This window comes from Anopheles cruzii, chromosome 2 (genome assembly GCF_943734635.1).
Source record: "Anopheles cruzii chromosome 2, idAnoCruzAS_RS32_06, whole genome shotgun sequence".
NCBI classification, from domain to species: Eukaryota; Metazoa; Arthropoda; class Insecta; order Diptera; family Culicidae; genus Anopheles; species Anopheles cruzii.
Genome location: NC_069144.1, coordinates 46,285,965 through 46,307,570, shown reverse-complemented (window position 1 = coordinate 46,307,570; position 21,606 = coordinate 46,285,965). Strand labels below are relative to the sequence as shown.

The following is a 21,606-nucleotide window of genomic DNA, read 5'->3' as shown; positions in this document are numbered from 1 at the left end:
CAGCTGAAGCGCTGCGCTGATAGTAAACAAATAAATTAATCATTCATCAATCGTCGGCGGTTAACGAGTGGCCGCGATGGCCTGACACGTCGGCCGATGGAGAGCCTGTTTGGGCTGCAATCTTGATTTGTTATTAAAGGGAATTAAGATAGGCGTGCAGGGCGCAGCTAATCTACTGGCCACTCCGGAGTGCGGCTTATCAGTTGATCATCTAAAAGTGTGTGCCAGAGTTAAGACACACTTGGAGGGGGGCGGTGACAAACATACCAAACATCGTGTGTGCGCATCGTCAAGTGTGTGCCGTATCGCACGCTTTTACTGCCAACCTCTGCGCGGCCGCGCAGCATTGAGACTGAATTGCCACCGCGCACTGCTATCGAGCGAATTAGTTTCAATTGCATTTAGTGCCACGCGAATCAATAAAACCAATGATCGCCCAGCGAGGGAGGGACTTCCTTAGCCACCGGGGGGCTTCGATCAGATTCCAGGATCCGTCCGCCTGCTGGTCGGTCGGACTGCGTGGCTCTTTGCAGATGTTTTTAGGGAACCATCCCGATCGATCGAATCGATCACTGTGTGTGTACACACCCGTTTAACATCCGCTCGCTTGCGGGATGTCGTCCTAAGCACGGATATCGGGGCAATTGGTAACAGACGTACGAGAATCGTTAGCAATATTGATCCTGCGCATTACCGTGGCTATAAACAAGTGCCTAAACTCTCTGGATTCGTTTCGTATTGACACGCGAATATTCGCAACGCAACCGCAACACGGGTGGCAACATCCCATCCCCAGGTTTGTCCCCGTGGCCATGTTGATCGATCGCCTTTCGTGATCGTGTCACCCTCCCCGAAAAGAACGACGTCATTTTGCACTGCGTTAACAAGATCACGCTGCAAAATATTTACTCCGTTGCGAGTTTTTCGTTCCTCGGAAGCGGTGCGGAAGATTCCCGTTCTTTGTTCTTCGTTTTACTCCCGCGATCCCGTGCGATGATGCAATAGATGTTGCCAAGGGAGAACAGCCGCTTCGGTGCATAAAACACGGAAAATAGCAGGAAAAGAGGGCCAAAACAGGTTTCGCGTCGAAGAACGCCGAAGACCCCCGACGCGAACATGTCCTCCTTATGCACGTTTCCAAGCCGTTCTGGAAGCATAATTCTATCGCGCCCAGGAAGAGAGAGATGGAGTATAAAACCGTGGTGGCCGCTGCAAAGGGTAACTTTCTCTTTCGTTACGTGATTCGCGTGCCGCAAGGCGACAAGGGTTCCCGGTTCTTGTGCTAGTGCTTTATTGCGTCGCAATCCAACCATCCGTGTGCAGGAATTTAAAGCCTGTGTCTCTTAGCCAAAGCGAATAGTTTGTCTCCTTTATCGCTTTGTCCCATCAGGGACACATCAATCGCCCGGAACGCGTTATCTGCTGTGAAAATTTTCCGATTTCTTGAGGGGGCTCTCTCATCAGCCGGCTCACGGGCCAGCAATGCAACGACGAAGGTAAACATAAACAAACGATAGTGACTCGCGTTCGCGTGTTGTGCAATACCGGCCAGATCGGGTTTTTTTACTAGCGAAAAACAAATACGAAACTAACCCATCCACGGGCGGTAATCGTAAGTGATGCAAAATGCAACGAATCGTCGCCGCAGCTTTCTTTGTGGATTCAACTGCTCCGATGGTGATCTCTGGCGAATGACAGTTCACCAAAATTACCATTCCATCATCGGTGAGTTTGAAAACATACCCTACTACAATGCAAAACCGAAGCGCCGTACGATAAGAATGTCTTAACGTGTGTTGTTCCGTGGTCCTCTAACCCGTGGTTAGCAAGCGAGGCGCCGATTGCCGATCGCTCGTCTCGCTCGCTCACTCACTCATCCGTCGGCGACGGGTGCCCTATCTTAGAGCAAACAAACACATGTGGTGGTCACAGTGCACACGCACGCACATGCACAGCCACCCGTTCCTCCTCTCCGATGGGACACACCGGCGGCGCATTCGTCAGACGCGACCGAGAAACCATTTAAGCGGTTCGGGCGGCGATACGGTTTAGTTTGTCTTCGGCCCGGCATCGGCACGGAACGGGTTGCGCTTTGTTAGTTCCGCGGCACACGCGACCAGAAAGGATCATCCCGAGTGCTCTCTCTCTCGTGACACATTCTATTGTGTGTAAGTGATTTTGGTTTCCCGGAGTTCTCTGTGACCCGGATTCGGTTTTGCAAATCGTCGACGGTCGGCTTATCTGGCATTCCGGGGACCGGCTGGCACACGGTGAGTGGCTCGAGTGTGATGGCCTCCTGGCCGGTGGCCACCATAGGGCTCGGTGTCAATGGTGTAGGGGTGTTTGTTTGAATGATAGTGCGTGTACAGCCTCGGAGCGGTATAGTTTATCAGTTCCCCGGCCGGACGGGCGTATGTTTGCAAAATGGCCAGTCGAGGTCCCGTTTTGGGGTGCGCGTGTGTGTTCCGTGGGCACAAAGACACCCGCTCGGGCAGGCCTCAAAATGGATGGATCTGCAGCGGCCGAGAGAGACAGAGCCGAGTTTCGAACAAAGGCGCAGGGGACCTCTACAGAGGTCTTTGTCGTCCATTGCCACGTTTGCTCTAGTTTTCCTGATATCCTTCCTTCCATCTTTTTTAGGTACGACGTCAGACACACAGAGCGATCAGCAGTGTATTAGTCGTTCTTGTGCGTTAACGGGTTCAGTGTGTCCGTTCCGCGTTCTAACGTTCGACTTCTCGGGCTCGAGGGCTTAAAATGAGACAGCTGATCGCGGTGGCCCGTTTGCGATTGAGAACGATTGGCGAGTACTTCAAGGTGATTCCGTTCTAGCAACGATCGCGTGCTTGTGTGTGTTTCGAGTCCTAGACTCAGTGATATGTAAAGTTTCAAGACGCATCGACGGTCCTAGAAACCTCGATCGGACACCGCGACTCCTCTCCGGATCGATCGGACTTCCGGCGAGTAGCGAGTGCTGTGAGTAGTTTAATAAGACAGGAGAGTTCGTCTGCTTGGTGCTTGGTGGCTCCCTCCAATTTGTCCGCTTCAACATGACTGGGTAAGCACCCTGTTCTTCCGTGGCCCGTGATCAACACTTTCTTCATCCGCACACCTCCTCTCGCCCAAACAGCAAAGACTCGGACGTGCTGGTGGACAAGGGCACCATGCCAAAGATTGTCGGCGACCAGAAGCCGGCCTGGCCAGCGACGCTGGTGACGATCGAGAACGGCGGCGGCCAACCGGTGGCGACGGCGGCGGCCGATAAAGCGGCCGAACGGGGCAAGGCGATGCGCCAGGTGATTGCCGCGTTCATAGCGAACATCGGCACGATCAACACCGGGCTGATCTTTGGCTTCTCGGCGGTGGTCATCCCGCAGCTACAGTCGCCGGACTCGCTCATCCCGGTGGACGAAAGCCAATCGTCCTGGGTCGGTAAGTGTCACGGGATTTTCCCCCATCCGGCGGGAGGGGTTAGATTTGCTGCCTACCATGTGGCCGATCGCGGGTGACGCGCGGCAGGAAGTCAGAAACGGGGCGGCACCACGCGGCAATCGATCGAAGGACAACCCAAGTCAATCACTTCCTCCGAGCGCGTCCGTATCCGGCAGCGGCTAAAATTATCTGCACGCGCTCCGTGTACCGATCAGCTGATTGCAGTGCAACGATCGCACACACACAGAGAGATCCTGCACCGACAATACAATGTACACCGGGCAGAGAGCGGGCGGGCGGACGGGTACACAGATCTTTAACCCGAGCGCGGGCGAGAGTGATGCCACATGTTGTTGTTTGGTGCCGCGACCAGTGTTGGACTTTGTGTCTGCTGTCCACCGGGCCGCCGCCGGGCTCCTAACGCTGCTGCAGACGGTCATGGTGGTGTGTGGCACATGAGTCATCGTGGCGCCGCCAGTAGAAATCTGGTGCAAATCTGGTTTACCGGCAATCAACCGGCCCCATCGGCGCTCAGCGGCGTTACAACCTGTGACGCTGCCCGGGGACATATTGAATTATTTTTAGTCCCATGTGCCCCGCATCGCAAGATCGATTGTTTACCAGCGGGCGCGTCGTGGCGACGATTGGCCATCCACTCGGCGACACCATCATCTCGGCCTGTGTGTGGGGTGAGGTTTATTTGATGTTTTCTTCGCGACCCATTTCGGGCCCTCACCGGCCAGTAGCCGTACACGTGCCCCATTCTCGGCGCGCAATTATGCACACCATCAAAATGTGGCCCTCATTAATCGGCCCCGCGCACGGCTATTATATTGCCTCCGCCGATAGCCATCCACAATGGCATCGGCGATCAACGGAACCGACGTTGTCCCCGACGGATTCGGGCGGGGTGGCCAATAAAACAGACTATCTGTGTGTGGGCTTCCCGAATTGCATCGCGACATCGCGACGTTCGATAAGACAGCTGCGGCTGCTGCGGCTGCCGTTTCCGTTGATTGATACGATACCGACGGTTCCCCGGGGGACGCGTTCGTCAATAAACATTGCAAAACATTGCTTCCCGGGCTAAAGTTCGGACCCGATTTATCATTCGGTTTCACCTTGACACACTCTCGGGGGCACGGAAGCCGAGATCAATCGGTTCTTCGGTTCTGTTTCTTCCCGTTCGACGGCAATGTCTGCGCTTTGCGTCACCGAATTGACCAGCATGATTGGGCAGGCCGCCCGCCCACGGTCGATGGACCCCAAACCGAGATCCGACCGTGTCCGGTTCGGAGTCACGGTTGCGGTTTCAATTGACGACCCGCGCCAATCGATGATGGGTCGTTTAACGAGAATGGTGGCCACCTACCGCGCCGCGGTGGCCGCGATGATGGTTCCGCGGGACGCATTTAATTGTGCCGTCCCGACGCACTCTTTATGGCACGCGGACCGGACGTGGTTCGCGGACCCATTAATTGTCTGCGGCGCGGGCGGTTCTGCAATCGTCCGAACGATTGAATTGTCCTTGCGTGGCGTTCGATTCGACGATAGGCGTTCTTATCGGTTATGGCCGGAGGTATTGGTGGTGGCTTTCCTCGAATCTTGCGTATCACCGAAGATAAGCGGTTCGAGCGTCGCCTCGTGGCCATCCTTCGAGTGTCCCTTTCAGGGTGACTCCACCGCCACCAGCTGTTGGTACCGGATTTGTACGGATTCTCTCCCCAATCGAATGAACCCCCTGGCCCGGCCCGGACACCCGCCGCCGTCTGCCGGCCACAGAGAGACAGCGAGAGATAGTGTCACAGACGTGACCGATATGCAAACACGCGCTCTGGAGTGACATTTGTCACCGGCACCGCCACCGGCAATCCATGGTGATAAGAAAGCCGGGGACACTCTGGGGACCGGGAGCGCGACGCGCGGGGGTTCATTATTCCCGCACGAGGCGAGGCGACGCCTCGACTCGAGTGTGGGTGTGTTTGTGGACACAATGATACAAGCATAAGTCAGCCCTTCAGCAATCTCGTCAGCCCGTGGAACAATCCAGAAAGAAAGGACGGACTCGTCGTACGGAAGGACGCATCAGGGACATCGACCGATGGCATAACAAACGTCTGGAGCATTTTTCCACACTTTTCAGCAGAGTGGCGCGTGCTCTCACGCTAGCAACCGTGACGTAGCGTGGCGCGGAAGGTGTTAAAAGATGAGTCCCGGTTTAAACATTCAATTAACATCAGCCGTCCAACGGAGTGCGACTTTCGGCGTGTGTTATTAGAGCATTAGAACAACAAGCGGCGCCCCGTGTCTATGGGCAGCAACAACAACGACGCGTGGATCACAGCTGATCGGGATCGGTCCACGCGTCAACCGGTTATTCTGTTTAGAATATTATAAAACAGAAAACCGTCATCCCACCGGGCGCGCTGATAAGGTATTCGGGGTGGTCTTGGGGAAGAATTCGTCACCATCGGTGTCACGTGCCGCGCGCCGGTGAACAAACAACAACAAACCGCTGGACGACGACGGATTCGTTATCGCCACGTGCACCGCAGCCTCTCTCAAAGTGGGTCCTCATCGTTAACACGGTTCTCCCGGTCTCTCTCTCAATCTCTTTTCGCAGCATCCCTATCGGCGATTGGCACACCGATCGGCTGTCTGCTGAGCGGGTACGTGATGGACACGTTCGGGCGCAAGAAGGCGCTGATCGCGACCCAAATTCCGACCATCATCGGTTGGATCACGATCGCGTGTGCCTCGCAGGTCGGCTGGATCTACGCCGGGCGCGTGCTGACCGGCTTCGGTTCCGGTATGGTCGGAGCGCCGGCCCGGGTTTACACTTCCGAGGTGACACAACCGCATCTACGCGGTATGCTGTGCGCGCTGGCGACGAGCGGCATCAGTTTGGGCGTGCTGGCGCAGTACACGCTCGGTGCGGTCACCACGTGGAAGGTTCTGTCCTGGGTGTCGCTGATGGTGCCGATGCTGGCGCTGGTGCTGATGTCGTTTATGCCCGAAACCCCCAACTACCTGGTGTCGAAGCAGAAGCCCGAAAAGGCACTCAAGAGTCTGGCGAAGTTGCGTGGCTCCAGCTACAACATCGAGCGCGAGGTCGCCCAGCTACAGGCGTTTGCGGCCAAAACGAACAACAACAGCAAGAAAAAGCTGTCGTTCAAGGAAACGGTGCAGGCACTGGTGCACCCGTCCTGCCTGAAACCGTTCGCCATCCTGACGATCTACTTCATGATGTACCAGTTTTCGGGAGTGAACACGATCACGTTCTACGCGGTGGAAATCTTCCGCGATTCCGGCACAACGATGGACAAATACACTTGTACCATTTTGCTGGGGGTGGTGCGACTGGCGTTCTCGATCCTGGGTGCGATCCTGCTGCGTCGCTGCGGCCGTCGGCCACTCACCTTCATCTCGGGCATCGGTTGCGGCCTCACGATGATCGGACTCGGTGTGTACCTGTACTACAAGCGTCAGTGGGAGCTGGCGGTGCCACCGGTCGAACCGGTCGCCACCTGGTTCCCGGTGGCGTGCATCTTTATCTTCATCATGACCTGCACGGTCGGCTTCCTGATCGTTCCCTGGGTGATGATTGGGGAACTTTATCCGATGAGGGTGCGGGGGCTCATCGGGGGCCTCACCACTTGCATGGCACACAGCTTCGTGTTCATCGTCGTCAAAACGTATCCCTTCCTGACGCACGTTCTCGAACGCCACGGTACCTTCATCCTGTACGGTTGCTTCTCCTTCGTCGGTAAGACTCGGAACGGGCGGGCTAAGACCCACATTAAATTACCAAATAATAATCTCGGCTCCCCTCTCCCCACAGGTACGGTCTTCTTTTACCTCTGCCTACCGGAGACCAAGGGAAAGTCGCTGCAAGAAATCGAAGACTACTTCTCGGGGCGGCTCAAAACCCTGAAGAAAGCCAAACCGGGCAAGGCCAACAACGGTGGTGGTGGCGCCGGGATGGAATCGGACGGCCAGCAGCTCCTCGAAGCGAAACCTCAGCTGCTGACGGTGGAGAAGAACCAGCTGCTTCCCTAACGCTGGATCCGCAGCAGCGGCTGGTCCCACACACAAAGAAAGATCGTTCCTGATTTCGTTCCTCGGTGGACCGCGGATCCCTCACCAGCGCTCGTGCCGTTTTAGTACTCAACACAGAGCGGAAGCGATCTTGCGGTTAATGTTAGGTTTTAAATCAACAGACACTCTAAGTATTAAAGAGAACGTATTGTGACTAACAGATAGATTTAGACAGTAATTTGTAATGGACGTAGAACGCGGAGAATGTGACCCTGACCAACGCGACGAAAACTCCACGATCCGGCGGATTCGGACGCCGATATTTTAAAAGCACTCGTTAAGCGGTTTACGTAGTCGCCGCACAATACAATGAGCACACTCCTTTGCACAATACAATGAGAAATACTCGCTCGTTATGCGTCGCTCAAGTTTACGAATGAATTAACGAAGAACCTGCGCAAGGATCGGAAACGATAGAAAGTGATACGGAGGATACGGAGAATATTTGTGATCATACTTCGGTGCCTTACTAATTCCGATTTTTTCTGTCCTACGTCCAGAGAATGTGTGTCCATTGAGTTCCAAACGGAACAAAACACGCGGAACACAAAAACATTGTTAATTTTTGCGAAAATTGTAAAATATAAAATGAGAAATTGTAAAAATATGTGAGTTTATATATTGAACGAGAAAATAAAGCATCTTTGAATAAATAAGAAGCTTTTTATTATGTCTTTTACATGTACGAAACACATTTAAAAACAGCCCTTTTGTTTTTCGATTTTATCGCGAAACAAAACCGGCTTTCAAAAACGACAAAAAGTTTAAACTAATTTCGAAATATTTCATTTAGAATTTTCAAATTTGAAATGTTCGCGTGAAATATTCTATTTTCATTAAATATCATTAAAATGAAATGTTTTCATTAAAATTTCACGGCGGTACGACTTTCTTGTACTGCTTGAACGCTCAGCGTTTATTTCTTTCGACCGATTAAATTAATGCTTTTCCAAAAGTAAAGACTCTAGACCAATTGTAGTTCTTCACATTCCGTCTCCGAACTGTAACTTATTTTATCCTGATGTTCGCTCCGATACTTTGCCCCGTACCGCATTTTGCTGGAATCGAAAGGAATCAATTACGGTCGCCTGCCTTACTGCGGGTTCTGCGGCTTAGACCATTCTACGCTCAGAATAAGATGATCGTAACCGTAGCCGTTGAGCACCTCGATCGCGGTGGCGGCATCGCGGCGGGAACGGAAGTGAACGTACGCAAAGCCCTTGCACAAGCCGGTGCTTTTGTCGCGCGACAAGAACATTTTCGTGTGCGGACCAAACTTCTTGACCAGCTCCTCGAGATCGGCTTCCGTCATGGCTTCCGACAGGTTCGAGATGCGGATGGCGCTGGTATCGTCACGGCCACGCATCGGGCCCCCAAGACCGCCCTTCGCCTGGCTCTCCTTGATGTGCGGCGGCACGTATTTGCCGGGTTTGTTTCCGATTGATGCCGCTTCCGGTTGTGCTGTGGCGAAATCGTAAAACAAGCATACATTGGTAATGTGGGGTAGACCCTTTCGCGGGGCTTTGTTTACAAACCTGGGGCGGCCGTCTTTACCGGTTTGTCGTACGGTGTGCCCTTGTACGGACACTGCACGGACCAATGTTCGCCCTCGCAGATACGACACTTGGCAATGTTCTTCAATGTTTCCAGCGCACTTTCGGCCTTCTGCTCTTCCTCCTTGTTGGTCACGAACTGCATGAAGATGTCTTCCGAGACCATCGTGGTCTGCGGGTTCGGACCGGGCCGATCGGTGGTCGAATCGCCAAACTTTTTCAGATTCTTCCTCCTGGCCACACTCTTCGGCACAATGACCCGGCTGATCTTGTACGTGCGCACCACTTTCACCTTCTTATCATCCTTGTTGTACTTGTACTCCGTCACGACCTTCTGTCCGTTTTCAACCACCTCGGAAGGTGGCGGCAGCGACGCGGGATCGGCCTCAACATCATCGGCCCAGGAAGTTTTGATGTCCTCCAACGCCGGCATTTTGGGGCGCTTGGAGTGTCTACGAGCAGAATCAGATGAAAAAAAAACACAACGTAGATGAGCACAGACGACGAAGCAAGCAGCGACGCTTTGACAGTTCCGCAGAGTGCAGACGTCACTAGGCAATCGGCAAACCCATGCGGAAAGCTGCACTGAAATCGTGTGCTGGTGGCATTTCCACGCCGGCTTTCACACGAATCTTTGATATTATTGTTGAACGCCATGCTTACCTTCACACAGTAAGTTGCAAACGACCAGTTTATTCCGAACGGAACACTTTCTGTGCGATGAAAATCGTGGACACGGATTTCACGATTTCGCCACTTCTGTGTGGCTGAGCAAAAGACGCAGCTGTCACTTTGACGTAACGATGCTGTCATCGCCACAGTGTTCGACGTTAGTTAGAAGTTTTAAGTTTAAGGCGTTGCAGGAGAAACGAATGTTAAAACCACTTAAATTGAAACAATTCCACTCCACAATGAACGTGAGCAGCGATGCTTGCCATTTGAAATTGCAAAAGGTGTTGGCCGAGGGATGTTATGGCAGGTAAAGGAACACTTGGTACCCATGTGTCGACGGTCCTTTGCTTACAATCTTTGCATTTCCCCTCAGTTCCGTGGGACTCTTTCGATACTGGAACGAGCTGGTGGTCGTGAAAAGCATTCCTTACGATAGCCCGGAGTACGCTTACCAGGCCGTGCTGAAGGAGCACACCGTTCTGTCTCAAATCTACCATCCACGAATTGTTCAGTACATAGGTTACTATCAAACAGCAACCAGCTGGAATATAGTGCTCGAGTACGCGGAACGTGGCAACTTGGCGAGCTTTCTGGAGCGACGATCTAGTGACGGAGTGTTTCTCAATCAGCACACGGTCCTGGCAAAGTTTGCCGACATAGCCGACGGACTCGTTTACCTGCACCAAAGAAACGTGATACACCGCGATTTGAAGCCCGCCAACGTGTTGATCAGCGCCGACAATCGGTTAAAGTTGGCCGATTTTGGAATTGCAAAAATTATGCACGACGGTGACCCGAACCGTACGATCGTCGGCACCCCGCTCTACATGGCGCCGGAAGTAGCGAAGGGAAGAGACTACGATTACAAGAGCGATGTGTGGGCTTTGGGCATAATTTTCTACGAGCTGTGCGCCCTGGAACACCCTTTCGTGGACAGGTTCGTAGGGGGAAGTAGCAGTAAGCGGAAGTTTCGAGTGCCTCAAATCGATTGCAAACGTCACGGATACTCGCCGGCCTTTCAAACGCTCTGTGATATGATGGTTCAGGTTAGTGTGCGCAAGCGGTGGACGTTGGAAGCAATCCTGAAAGAATCGGCCATTGTGCAACTTCTTGATCGCGCTGACTAGTGTACGAATGTTCAGTTGTTTTGTTTTATTTTATTTTTAATACGCTTCTCGACCTAATGCGGCCATCCGCCAGAATATTGTATCTGTTCCTACTGTAGCTTTTAGTCCGTTTCTGTGACACTATTACCTGGCGGATGAGAAACGATAATAAAAAAAACGAATAGAATGTAAAGCGGTTGAAAATTTAGTTTAAATCATCATCAAACGCCATCCGCGAGCGGTTGGCAGTTGGTGTGTTGCGCCGAAGTTACCGTTCAAAAATTCGCCGCTTATTTGACCAGACTGCAGCATTCGGGTGAGGCGTTCGACTTCGTGCAGGTTCGTGGCGCGTTTGATGGCTTCCCGTATTTTTTGGATATCGGCCGGACTGGCGTTCTGCATCGTTTGCTTCTCGGTCGAACCCGCGTTCGCTGCCAATCCCGCCTGCCCTCCGGCCTGTTTGGCTTTTCGCATAATTTCTTTATGCACCTCCTTGCCTTTTTTCGATTTAAACAACACATTGGCCGCTTCGCGTTCCTTCTGTTTGATCTTTCGGAAATCTAAAAGCCGTAAGCTAGGGAATCGAAACGCCACGTACTCACGGTAGTGTTGCTTGGTCGAGACGGGGTTCGTCAGCAGGCTGAGCGTTTCCAGATTGGCCAGCTTTGTTAGCGGCTCCAAGTCGCCCAGTTCCTGGATGTTGTTGCCCGTCAGTATCACGCTCTGCAGGCTCGGTAACGATTCGTGAAGGTCTTCACTTATCCGTCTGCGAATGGGAAGCAAAGCACGATACAGATGGAAACACCACCGGGGCCAGAGTGTTTTTGCACAACGGTCACTCACACAATGCGGTTATTGTTTAGCAAAAGACACTTTAACCGCGGAAGACGCGGGAAGCCGTCCAGCTTGCGGATGTCGTTGTCGGAGAAGTCGATCGTATCGAACTGGTCCAAAGTGGCTCCCATATTCTCAATCTGCGGTATTTTGTAGCCTGCCAAGGAAGAACACCCAATTGGTTAGGTTGGAAAGACACGCTCGGCGTCGGCGTCGGCGCCGCGAGTTCGTATCGCTCGTGACTTACCTCGGAGATCCAATTCTCGATCCCGGCACGGGTTCATATATTGCATCGATTGATTTATCAATTCGGGCGTAAGCTTCACCATTTCGATGCCTTATTACAATCGTAATTGCTGTGCAAAGGTGAGAAACGAGGACGCGCTTGTTTTGGTTGTCTCGTCCAGCGGCTTTTACGAGGGAACTGTCAGTCTAGGGTGCGCCCGGTAAAAAAGGTTCCCACTACACTCGTACCAAGCGAGAAGCGTTTGGTGAGGTGCGAATTGTTGCCACGGGCTGCGGTTTGTTGAAAATATCGTTTCCTTTTTAACGAACGCGGACAATACTGGTACTTGATTGGGTTGGCCAAATCCTTGAAAGCTTTGAAAACAGCGTACGCTACACGGTCAACCTCCTCCCTTTACTCGTGCGATGAGAAGTGAATGCGCAATAAACACACACACACACCGTCCACTGACCTAACGTGAGCCGGAGAGTTTTTTCACCGGGTTCCCAGCGCTCGCGTTCACGTCAGGCGAGTGATGGCAAAATGGTCGCCAAGTTGATTTGCTGCTGATGAGGCTGAGAAGCTTTTCGATGAGAAAACTCGTGCTGATTTAGTGAGAATCTTTCGTCGCCTCGATTCACCGAAAATATTTACATCGTTACCCGCTCATCGTGCGGGCGCCGTTGGTAGTGGCGAAAAGCGCGCGATTATTGTAAATACGAACCGGGCCAGGCCAATGGACGGCAAGGCGGAGGGACGCTAAATCGAAGCGACAAGTGTGTTGATGACCGCGTTCCCCGAGACTTTTCGCGTGGATAAATACTCCCGATGGACCTCGCGACTGTAGACGTAAGTACGGTTTTGGACCGAGTTTGAGTGACCGAGCGGTAACTGAAGCATTTCTGGATGATCGCCCGAAACAGAAACCCAAAAGTGCGTCCAACGTGCAGAAAGAAGAGCTCGTACGGATATTCGAGGAGTACCAGCAGAAGATGAAGCTAGAGAGTCTGGACGATAGCAAAGAACGCACCAAGTTCTGGACCGACGCGGCGCAGCGGTTGAACAAGATAGAAGGGGGCACGGTAAAACCGATCTCGAAGTGGGTGAAGTACTGGGCGGACGTCATCATAAACCTGCGCCGCAAGAGCCGCCTCGTGATGGAAGGGCGTTCGCGGCGGATCGGACCCACGCCGCTGGAGGTGCGCATTCTGCGCGTGGGCAACTGCTACGATGTGCTCGAAAATTGGACGAAATCGGTCGACGCCACGGCCGAGATGGGAATTGCCCCCGTCGAAGAGTACTACCCGGAGGACACCGGCGTACAAAAGGAGGAAATTGTGGTGGAAAACTATAACGAAGACCAGCTGGTGGACGAAGAGTACGTTTCCTTCACCAAGAACGACATGGACGGCACGGCACAAACCGTGACCACGGAACTGCACATCCGCAAAGCCTCCGAGGAGGAGCTGAAACCGGCCCAAAACCATGCGACGGCGGAGTACTCCATCGAGCTGTCGGCGGTCAACAGCCTCACCAGCGCCACGAGCGAATTCCTGCGACCCAAGCCGCCGATCGTGGCCGAGGTGCGGCTGAAGGAGAATCTGAAGCGAAACACCGAGAAGCTCGAAACGGTGATGAAAAAGCGAAAGATTGACGACTCCAAGTATGCCATCGCCCAAGCCCTCACCAACATGTCGTCCGCGATACTGGCCCTGTCGAACGGCGTCAGTGATCTGGCCCAGGCGCTAATGAACGATAGCAACAACGGTGGCAGCGGCATGCAACAGTCGGTTCTGTAACCGAAATCGGCGCGCATCGGAGCGTTAATTAGTTTTAAAATGGAAGACGAAAGTACGGACGGTTCGGTTCGTATCAGCTCTAAGGACGACGACGAAGACGAAGGTACACGAAATAAAAGGTATCGTTTTATTTCATAATTTACACAATTCACTCTTTTCGGTTGATAAGGTATCACAATACAGTTGTCCGTAACAAAAAACAAACAATAAAATAAACGCGGCAACGGGGAAACGGCCACGAATGACCGGTGGCCGCCCCGTCATTCTAACAAGCTTCCCCTGTGTGTCTCTAACGATCTTAGCGTATGTGTTAGGCCATTTTCTTCGACTACATGAATAGTAATAAAACAAAATCGAAACAACATAAAACTAACGCGTACTTTTATATGGCTCCCGAAGGGTAAAGAAAACCTCCGATCCTCCGCATCAACCCGCATCTGGGCGATGAGCAGCATGCTGCGCAATCTGTGGGAACTGTTTCACTTGGGTTTGGACCCCCTCTATCCCCAAACTGTTCATCCCAAACCAAGCGGCGTTTGCGCTGTCCCATTTTTGCCTATATCCTTAGGTCATTTGTCATTTTTTCTCTCTCTTTCTCTGACTCTGACGGCTGTACTCCGCATTGTTTCCGCAGGGTGGCAAGAGCCCTTTTCGGAACACTCTCTACGCGCTCTAAACACTATAAACGAGGTCCACACACTCTAGGAAAACTACGCTAAAAGTAGGCAGGAAGTAGTAGTGCGTGAGTAGTGGAATATTTCATAGAAATGATTTAAATCGGCAACGCTCGGTTCGAAAGGATGGCTAGCGGATGGGCGCGGGAGGGCTGGGCTTCGAGGCGAGGTTCCGGAACCGACCGGAAGGTTGTGAAAAGCCCGCGCGATCCTCACACTGAAGAGCCCAAATACACCACAAACGCTCACTCTCACCGTCCAGTGGCACAATCACACAACTCACGCGCCGCTTTCTCGTCGCTCACTCCGGCCGGCTCACCTTGAGACTCGCGGCGCGCGCGAGATGTGTAGTATAGAATTCTTCTCGCACGTGAGCACACTCGGGCGCGGGCTGGCGCGGGCTGGCGCGAGTCGAGAAAAGTCGGTTGGGCGGGGGGTGGTCGGGGGACCGAAACAAAAATAGAGCAGCAGTCGAAAGCGAGTCCTTAACACGACAACTAACTATAATAAACGCTACCAGATGAACGCTGCTCTGCTAGGGGCTAGTTACGGCGAACGATAATCGAGTAAATCACATGTGAAAAGGTGCTGCGTGCGCGCGCGTGTGTGTGTACGGAATGACTCCTCGATGCACACTGGTGAAGAACATACACACACGCTCACACTAAGTTTGAAATCGTCTGCACGATGTCTGCAACCGTCGGTTGCTGGGATCGCTATCGACCTAACCCCCCGACCTCTACCGCTTGCAGTTGTCATAGAACGAGTACGAACCCCGGCTGGCAATGTCGGCGTAGTCGCGCTTCGGAGCGCACAGCTTATTGGAGTACTCAATGTTTCGCTTCCTAAGCAAGAGAGAGAGAGAGAGAGAGAGAAAAAAAGCAAAGCAGATGCAGATTGGACCGACATCGAACCGAGGGGCCAGGCTACTACTTACTCTCGCGATGGCATCTGCATCGTTTCGACCTGTATCGATTTCACGTACAGATGGCTGTTGCACCAGAACAGGCACAGCGTCGTCGGCTCGAGGACGTTCATGTCGTGGGTCCACGAGAGCTCCACCTTTCGAATCCGATCGCCGAGATCGTGCGGGTTGGTGACCACCACCTGATAGGTGGTGCCGTGTTCCAACCGTGCCGTCCCCTTCGGCGTAAGGTCAATGCTGCGAAGGGCACCGCGCTCGGAGAAGATTCCCGCCGTGAGGTGGCCCTGCACCCAGGTTTCGGCTATTTTGGGCTTTGCCAGTTCCACCGTGAACCGGTAGTGGCGCTCTGCAAGAGAGGAGGGAGGTCAAGTGTTGGATCAAGGTGCGCAATGGGCGCGTTTTTGCGAATACTTACGACAGAAGGGAAAATCACGGCCCGTGGCCAGGAAGTATTTTCCCGGCTGCGGAGCCACCGGGACGGACGAACCGATCACGACATCGTTTTCGGACACGTTCTGTTTGGCCGTCGTGATGGGCAGGGACGCGTGGTATCCCATGAGGGCGCAATTACCGGCGGTGCACTTGAAGCAGTTCCCGCTGAGGAAATGCTGATACGAGGGGCACCGATGAGCTGTCGGATAGAGAGACGCCGGACTTTAGGACGCGAAGGGTTTACGGCGGCCACTGACGCTGACGACTTACCGACATACGGGCACTTCCCGTTGATGCTGTCGATGAACAGCTTGATGGCCCGAATGTGGTTGCACGCCAGCAGCACACGGGACGCCTCCTCGATGCCATCCTTGATGAGTGTGAGCGGAATGGTGGCCGCGCCCTCCTGCGACAGCGCACAGCCCGGTTGCTCCTTGCCGTTGTTCGGGTAAAAGTCCAGATGACCGCAGGCGTGTGACATACCGTAGCCGGGGATTTCGAGCCGGAACACGCTGCGGCCGTCCGTGTGGATCACGTCGACGAGCGTTGCGTCGGATGGATCGAGCCGAACGATCGGCCCCATACCCTGGAAATACGGTTCCGCCGGATCCAGGCCCGTGATGCGGCCCAAACCCGCGATCCTCTCGCCGGCGTACGCTGCCGTGTGCGCGCCGAGCGAGTGACCGATCAGGTGCACGTCTTCCGGCCGCAGCCCGTGGTACTCCTGCAGTTTGCGGATCAGGTACGCTATCTCCAGCCCCACCAGCCGCGTGTTGGCCGTGGCCTGCGTGTACAGTGGCAGCGAGCCGCCGGCCCAGTCGACCACGATCACGTTGAGCGATCCGCGCGTTATCAGCTCGTCGCGCATCTCCGACACCCAGTTCGACAGGGGCGTATCGATGAACCCGTGGATGATGAACTTGGTCGGCCACTCCGCGTTGAAGTGCGACTTCGCCATCGTGTCCTTCACTTCCGCCTGCAGCAGCTGCCCGTCGGTCGGGTTCTTCTCCGTGTACAGTATGAACCGCGTGTTAATCACGCTCCGCGGCAGCGGGAACACGTTGAACGGCCGAAAGATCAGATGGTACCAGTCCTTGGTGATGTTCAGGCACCCCAAATCACCGTAGCATCGCGACATGTTTTCATCTGCAATCGAAAGGGGCACACGAACACGGGCGAATTAGTGCTGGGCGTTTTTGGGGGGAAAAAAGTGCAATTTTCACACCGAGCGAGTGAGATACAGAGACAGAGAGAGGGCGAGAGGCTGCCGGCGACCCACTTTTTTGTACGCCGTGCCGTGCGGTGCAACGGTGACGGCGGCGGCGGCGACGGTTGTAGCAAATTATCATTGTGTGACCTTCGTGCGATCGCGCGCAACCGCGCGTCACGCGGTTCACCCCGGCGATCACTGATTTCCAATTGATCTCCGACCACGGTGTTCGGTATGGAAATGATGGCGAAGGAAAGACAACGACGACGAGGAGCTTAGCGGCCTTGCGATGCGAGCGCCTGGCCTGGCTCTGCCTCTGTGGTGTATGAAGAAAGTGTTCAACGCCGGTGCAACACACACCGAGCCTCTATCGCAAACGCGTTCCAATTATGATCTTCTAACCGAAGCCCCACCTGTGTGTGTGTGTGTGTGTGTGAACAACAAAAATGGAAGCGATCGCCTTTGAGCGATCGATTATTCAACACTTTCGACAGCGCCATCAGCAGCCGTGGCAGCCGAAGGCAGCCTTGCCAATCGATGGCAATCGCTTTTCGAGGAAAGAAGACTGTCAAGGAGCACAAAAGTCACGTTAAAAAATTAAGTAATTAGCCAGGGGGGCAAAAGACAAAAACGGTTAATTGGTGGCACGCCAGTGACACTTTTTTGTCCAACCACCGCCACGCACATGATGACGTCCTCGATAGTCTGACCGACCCCGGGCTGACCGGCACCGAATCTTTGTGTGGCGAGAAACCGTGACGTGACCTTGGAACGGTGGTGCCTCTTCGTGGTCGCGCCCAAGCCAAACGGGTTGTTGTTAGCCTAAGCATTCGTTCTAGGCTCGGTGCTCGGTAGCGGTAGCCCATCCGCACGTGTGGTGGCATTGAACAATGCGGAAACGTTATCACAAAGAAGTGTACTTACATGGCAACCATGGCAGATTGATGTTGTCCATCCGGGCCCAGCTGAGCGCATCCAGGGGACCAGCCGCCCCGGGATCAACCGAGCAGATGATGCTTATAGCTAATAATGATGAAGCTAGGAAGCTCAACATCGTTTTGGTGTGTCTGCAAGTGGCAAGAGGAAACAATGGGAAACGATGAAAATGGTGGTCTGACCCTGGACACCGGAGGAATGGAAATAATTGATAAATTGGTAGGTAAAACGTTAGCGCGTTGGAGCTCTAATCGCCTTGTCCCGGCCGGTTCGTGCAAAAATTCCTGCCTAATACACGTCACGTAACCGCATCACGGCAGCTCCCTTACACTGATGAGTACCTAAAAAATTATCCAGGTTTCCAGGGCCCGTTCGTCTTCGGTTCGTTTCATCCGGGATTCCTGGGCACCCCCAGCGCCTCGGTTGCATCTGTAGCAGTGCACCACCTTCCCGCTGTGACAGCCCATCCGGGAAAACGTTGACTGACGTAAGGCCCCTCTCCCTGCACCCGATCGATCGATCGATCACGGGGGCCCTGCAATTTGTTGGCCGCCACCGCCACTCGACTCGTCTCGGACGGACGGTTCGACAGATCCAAAGTGTCAGCGGGTGAAGCGGCCGGTTCCCGGTTGCGGAAACGCGGTGCCAAGAAAGTGACTGCCCTCAGCCGCGAAACCCCCTGTTCCCCCGGTGCCAATTTTCACATTAACGGTGGTCCCCCACGCCTGGGTTTGAAAAAGAAAGTTTAACCAACGGTCGGAACGGCGTTGCGAGTGAGGCAAGGCGTTCCACTCGCTGTCTCGCGCGCGTGTGTGTGGTCACAAAGAGGGTGGTTAGCGTTTGATTTGTAATTAAATAAAATGTAGCAGCCGGGTTCGACCACGCTCCGCGGTCTCCGATTCGCGGATTGATTGCGGAAAACATACTCCCGCTTTGTGGTGCGGAGATAATTTGGGGGCCTATTTATGTTTAACGGATGGACGCATCCACAGCACGGAATGCGACCCCGCGCGGGGTGTGTATTTAGGCGACCTAATGATTAACTATTGCAAATGCGAATCGGATTTGCGAAAATCGCACAAAAGACCTGCGCGAGTGGACTGAGGATTTTAAGTGACGAACCCGACATTCCATTCCAAACCGCTTATCAGGCGGTCTCCGTTGGCCGATTTAATAATCGTTTTCATTAAAGACACCCAACCGGGTGGTGGACTGCGTACCAAACTGCACGCCAATCACTCAACACTTTCGGTTCGAACAAGTTCAACAACCAAACCGACTCGCAACATATCGCAACCTAATGGCCGAATGGCCGAACGAAAAATGGAGCAGAAAAGCCGAAAACAAGAAAACTTTCATTTGAAGAGCACCGCAACAATCATAACATTGCCGATCACCGCCAGACCGCGAGAGCGAGAGCGTTTGGGCGCGCCTCGTTTAGGTGGAAGGATTATATCATCCCGCCGCCGCCGCCGTGGGTCGAGCCGCGGAAAGCGGGCCAAAATAGCAGTCCGCCTAATAACGAATGGGCTAGCTTTTTACAGGTCGCTGAGCGCGGCTGACACAGATCCGTTTTTTGGTGAAGAAGTCCTACCCCAAAAAGCGGCCCCAGTGCGCTGTCCATTGAACCGTACACTCGCACACTTGGGAAAGGCTCTAATCCCTTAATCATCGAGCGCGCGCGCCACGTTACCTTGAAATGTGCAACGCGATACACATCTCGAACACAGAAAACGAGATCCACCTTCAACCGCGAACCACCGGTAACGCGAATGACTTGCGAAACTCCGTCACCGGAGACACCGGAGACACCCGGCGGTGGGTGAACAAATATTGAATTCTTCAAGCCCGGCACGCTTCCCGGCACGTTGTGCAAAGTGTCCTTGCCTGGCCCGGCCCCAGCTCGTTAGAGTACCGACCCCGCCCGCAAATGTCACGCCGGGTCGGGCCGGGCCGGGGACTGTAAGCCTTTCTCCGGCCGGACTCATTAGCCGGAGGGCGCCCGACGGTGCCATTTCCCAGATCATCCGGCGGACGGGCAACATAATTGGCAACATGCATGCGGCGACGGCGGCAGCGAAGAAGACTGGTTTTGCCGTTTCCTTCCTTCCGTCGGCCAGTCCGTCGTGAGGCAGGAATTAGAAACAGGTTGCCGGCTAGCTAGCAAACGGGCCCCGCCAACCCGGTCCCGGGAATCCGGTCTTAGGGGCGATCGCACTTCCCTAAACACCGCGCTGCTGCAGAGGGTGGTTGGTTGGGATGTCAAAAGTGGTCGTCCGCCCCGCGGCGGCTAGCGGCGGATTTCCACGACGACCTGTACGACACACGGCAAACACGGCCGCGGCCCAGGCGCGCATCGAGAGCATGTTTTGGTGCGCGTCGACCGCGGACTGTTTGTGTGCTAACCTTCGATTATTCTTTTTGGATTTCGTTGCCATTTCGTCACCTCAACAACACCCGCCCAACGCAGTGACGGCCCGTGCTTCACCACCGTGTTCGCGTGTGTGTGTGTGTGTGTGGGGCCGCGGCAGACTTGTTTTCGAATTCGCATCGCGTTCAATGACTGGTTGGCTGCGTTGCGGTGGTGCCCCCACTGCGCCCCCCCATGGGGTCGATTGGGGCGTTTGGGGCGTTGAAAAAAAAGCTTCGAGAAGAAATATGGTGGAGGTTTTCTTCGGCGGCAGTGGCCGAGGAATCAAGTGGAATTCTAAAAAGACGGTAAGCTTAGTAACATCACACGCAGACGGGCGCGCGCAGAGTTTGGACCGCTGGGACCATTTTAATGGGAAACCACATTCTTTGGCTCCACCTCCACGATCCTTCGAGGATTACTGGCGGGCCTGACAGGAGAAGCGAGGCGACCGAATGGCTGACGGGCCGCGCGTTTGCTGCACTCGCCGTAAACAAACCGCGGTTACGTACGCGCGATCCGCGAGCGCCGCGCGACCACACGACACCCCTCGGACTCGTAATGAAAGTGAAATTAAATCCCTCCCGTGTGCGCGCGCCGCGGTCGAAAGTTGCCGTAGTCCCGCAAACGCCGAGCTAGATAGACGATTTAACTACCCGTAGCGCCGTGTACTTACGGTTAGGAGCCTATGCATCAAAACTGTCGATTCTCACTGGGAAGTGAGAGAGCCTGGCGGTCGGGTTGTGTGCAGGCTCTGGTAGGATATGCTTTCTATTTTTGACTCGATCTCGTAATACACACTGGAACGCGGGCAGGAACTGTTTCTGTTTATGTTTTTCTTTTCACTGGCGATCACACTGCGTGCTGATCACGTACTTCCTGAGGGACAGAATCAAAGACAGAACGATATTAGGTCACGCAGCCTAATCACCCTCTCTTAACGATATGAATGAACTGAAAGTGGCACTCTAAAGACACTGGAAAGGGCTTGCTGGTTTGTTAGGAAAATTAGACCTTAAAGACCTTAAAATCCACTTTTCTTGCCGGGTACTTCGGCTCAACACTGATCGGGGCGCGCACAGTGGCTACTGTGATGGTGGCTTGTCGTTTGCCGTTTGCTTCCTCGTTTCTCTTTCTATTTCATTCGAGTAGGCTCTGTGTGTGTGTGTATGTGTGTGTGCGTGGTAAGGAAAACGTTCCGATTCCGTTCCGTTTCTGCTGTTTGACACGAATGGGACACGCGGTCGAATGGGACGACGACCGAAATACCGGAAAATGGCTTATGGTTTCACTCGCGTT

At 53.8% G+C, this 21,606-nt stretch overlaps 6 protein-coding genes across 8 annotated transcripts; 3 read left to right on the top strand and 3 right to left on the bottom strand.

The window, feature by feature from the left end:
* The first annotated feature begins 2,072 nt into the window (after positions 1-2,072).
* Positions 2,073-8,177, top strand: LOC128268866 (facilitated trehalose transporter Tret1-2 homolog). 2 transcript variants are annotated; one of them, XM_053006150.1, is made up of 5 exons: positions 2,073-2,168; positions 2,641-3,058; positions 3,131-3,432; positions 6,056-7,198; positions 7,274-8,177. In XM_053006150.1, the coding sequence occupies exons 2-5, from the start codon at positions 3,051-3,053 to the stop codon at positions 7,489-7,491; spliced, it is 1,671 nt and encodes a 556-aa protein (XP_052862110.1). In that variant the 5' UTR covers positions 2,073-2,168; positions 2,641-3,050; the 3' UTR covers positions 7,492-8,177. The 2 variants fall into 2 exon arrangements, with proteins under 2 accessions (XP_052862110.1, XP_052862109.1); XM_053006149.1 differs by having other exon boundaries at positions 2,079-2,270.
* Positions 8,178-8,438: 261 nt separating this feature from the next.
* On the bottom strand, positions 8,439-9,851 carry LOC128277931 (eukaryotic translation initiation factor 3 subunit G). The gene is made up of 3 exons (XM_053016539.1): positions 9,747-9,851; positions 9,066-9,535; positions 8,439-8,991 (listed from the first exon to the last, which is right to left on the bottom strand). Exons 2-3 carry the CDS (start codon positions 9,514-9,516, stop codon positions 8,624-8,626), a joined length of 819 nt encoding a protein of 272 aa, XP_052872499.1. The 5' UTR covers positions 9,517-9,535; positions 9,747-9,851; the 3' UTR covers positions 8,439-8,623.
* A 137-nt stretch (positions 9,852-9,988) lies between these two features.
* LOC128279169 (serine/threonine-protein kinase Nek2) lies at positions 9,989-10,882 on the top strand. The gene is made up of 2 exons (XM_053017887.1): positions 9,989-10,062; positions 10,129-10,882. The coding sequence occupies exons 1-2, from the start codon at positions 9,995-9,997 to the stop codon at positions 10,880-10,882; spliced, it is 822 nt and encodes a 273-aa protein (XP_052873847.1). The 5' UTR covers positions 9,989-9,994.
* A 12-nt stretch (positions 10,883-10,894) lies between these two features.
* On the bottom strand, positions 10,895-12,195 carry LOC128267486 (probable U2 small nuclear ribonucleoprotein A'). Of its 2 annotated transcripts, XM_053004327.1 has the most exons (4): positions 11,943-12,195; positions 11,705-11,852; positions 11,134-11,627; positions 10,895-11,009 (listed from the first exon to the last, which is right to left on the bottom strand). In XM_053004327.1, exons 1-4 carry the CDS (start codon positions 12,022-12,024, stop codon positions 10,984-10,986), a joined length of 750 nt encoding a protein of 249 aa, XP_052860287.1. In that variant the 5' UTR covers positions 12,025-12,195; the 3' UTR covers positions 10,895-10,983. The 2 variants fall into 2 exon arrangements, with proteins under 2 accessions (XP_052860287.1, XP_052860286.1); XM_053004326.1 differs by lacking the exon at positions 10,895-11,009 and having other exon boundaries at positions 11,019-11,627.
* Positions 12,196-12,465: 270 nt separating this feature from the next.
* On the top strand, positions 12,466-14,080 carry LOC128268568 (uncharacterized). Its single transcript, XM_053005694.1, has 2 exons — positions 12,466-12,770; positions 12,845-14,080. The coding sequence occupies exons 1-2, from the start codon at positions 12,750-12,752 to the stop codon at positions 13,718-13,720; spliced, it is 897 nt and encodes a 298-aa protein (XP_052861654.1). The 5' UTR covers positions 12,466-12,749; the 3' UTR covers positions 13,721-14,080.
* LOC128268567 (pancreatic triacylglycerol lipase-like) lies at positions 13,834-21,097 on the bottom strand. Its single transcript, XM_053005693.1, has 6 exons — positions 20,984-21,097; positions 17,886-18,028; positions 16,022-16,897; positions 15,735-15,950; positions 15,332-15,665; positions 13,834-15,239 (listed from the first exon to the last, which is right to left on the bottom strand). Exons 2-6 carry the CDS (start codon positions 18,013-18,015, stop codon positions 15,134-15,136), a joined length of 1,662 nt encoding a protein of 553 aa, XP_052861653.1. The 5' UTR covers positions 18,016-18,028; positions 20,984-21,097; the 3' UTR covers positions 13,834-15,133.
* Between the last annotated feature and the right edge of the window lie 509 nt (positions 21,098-21,606).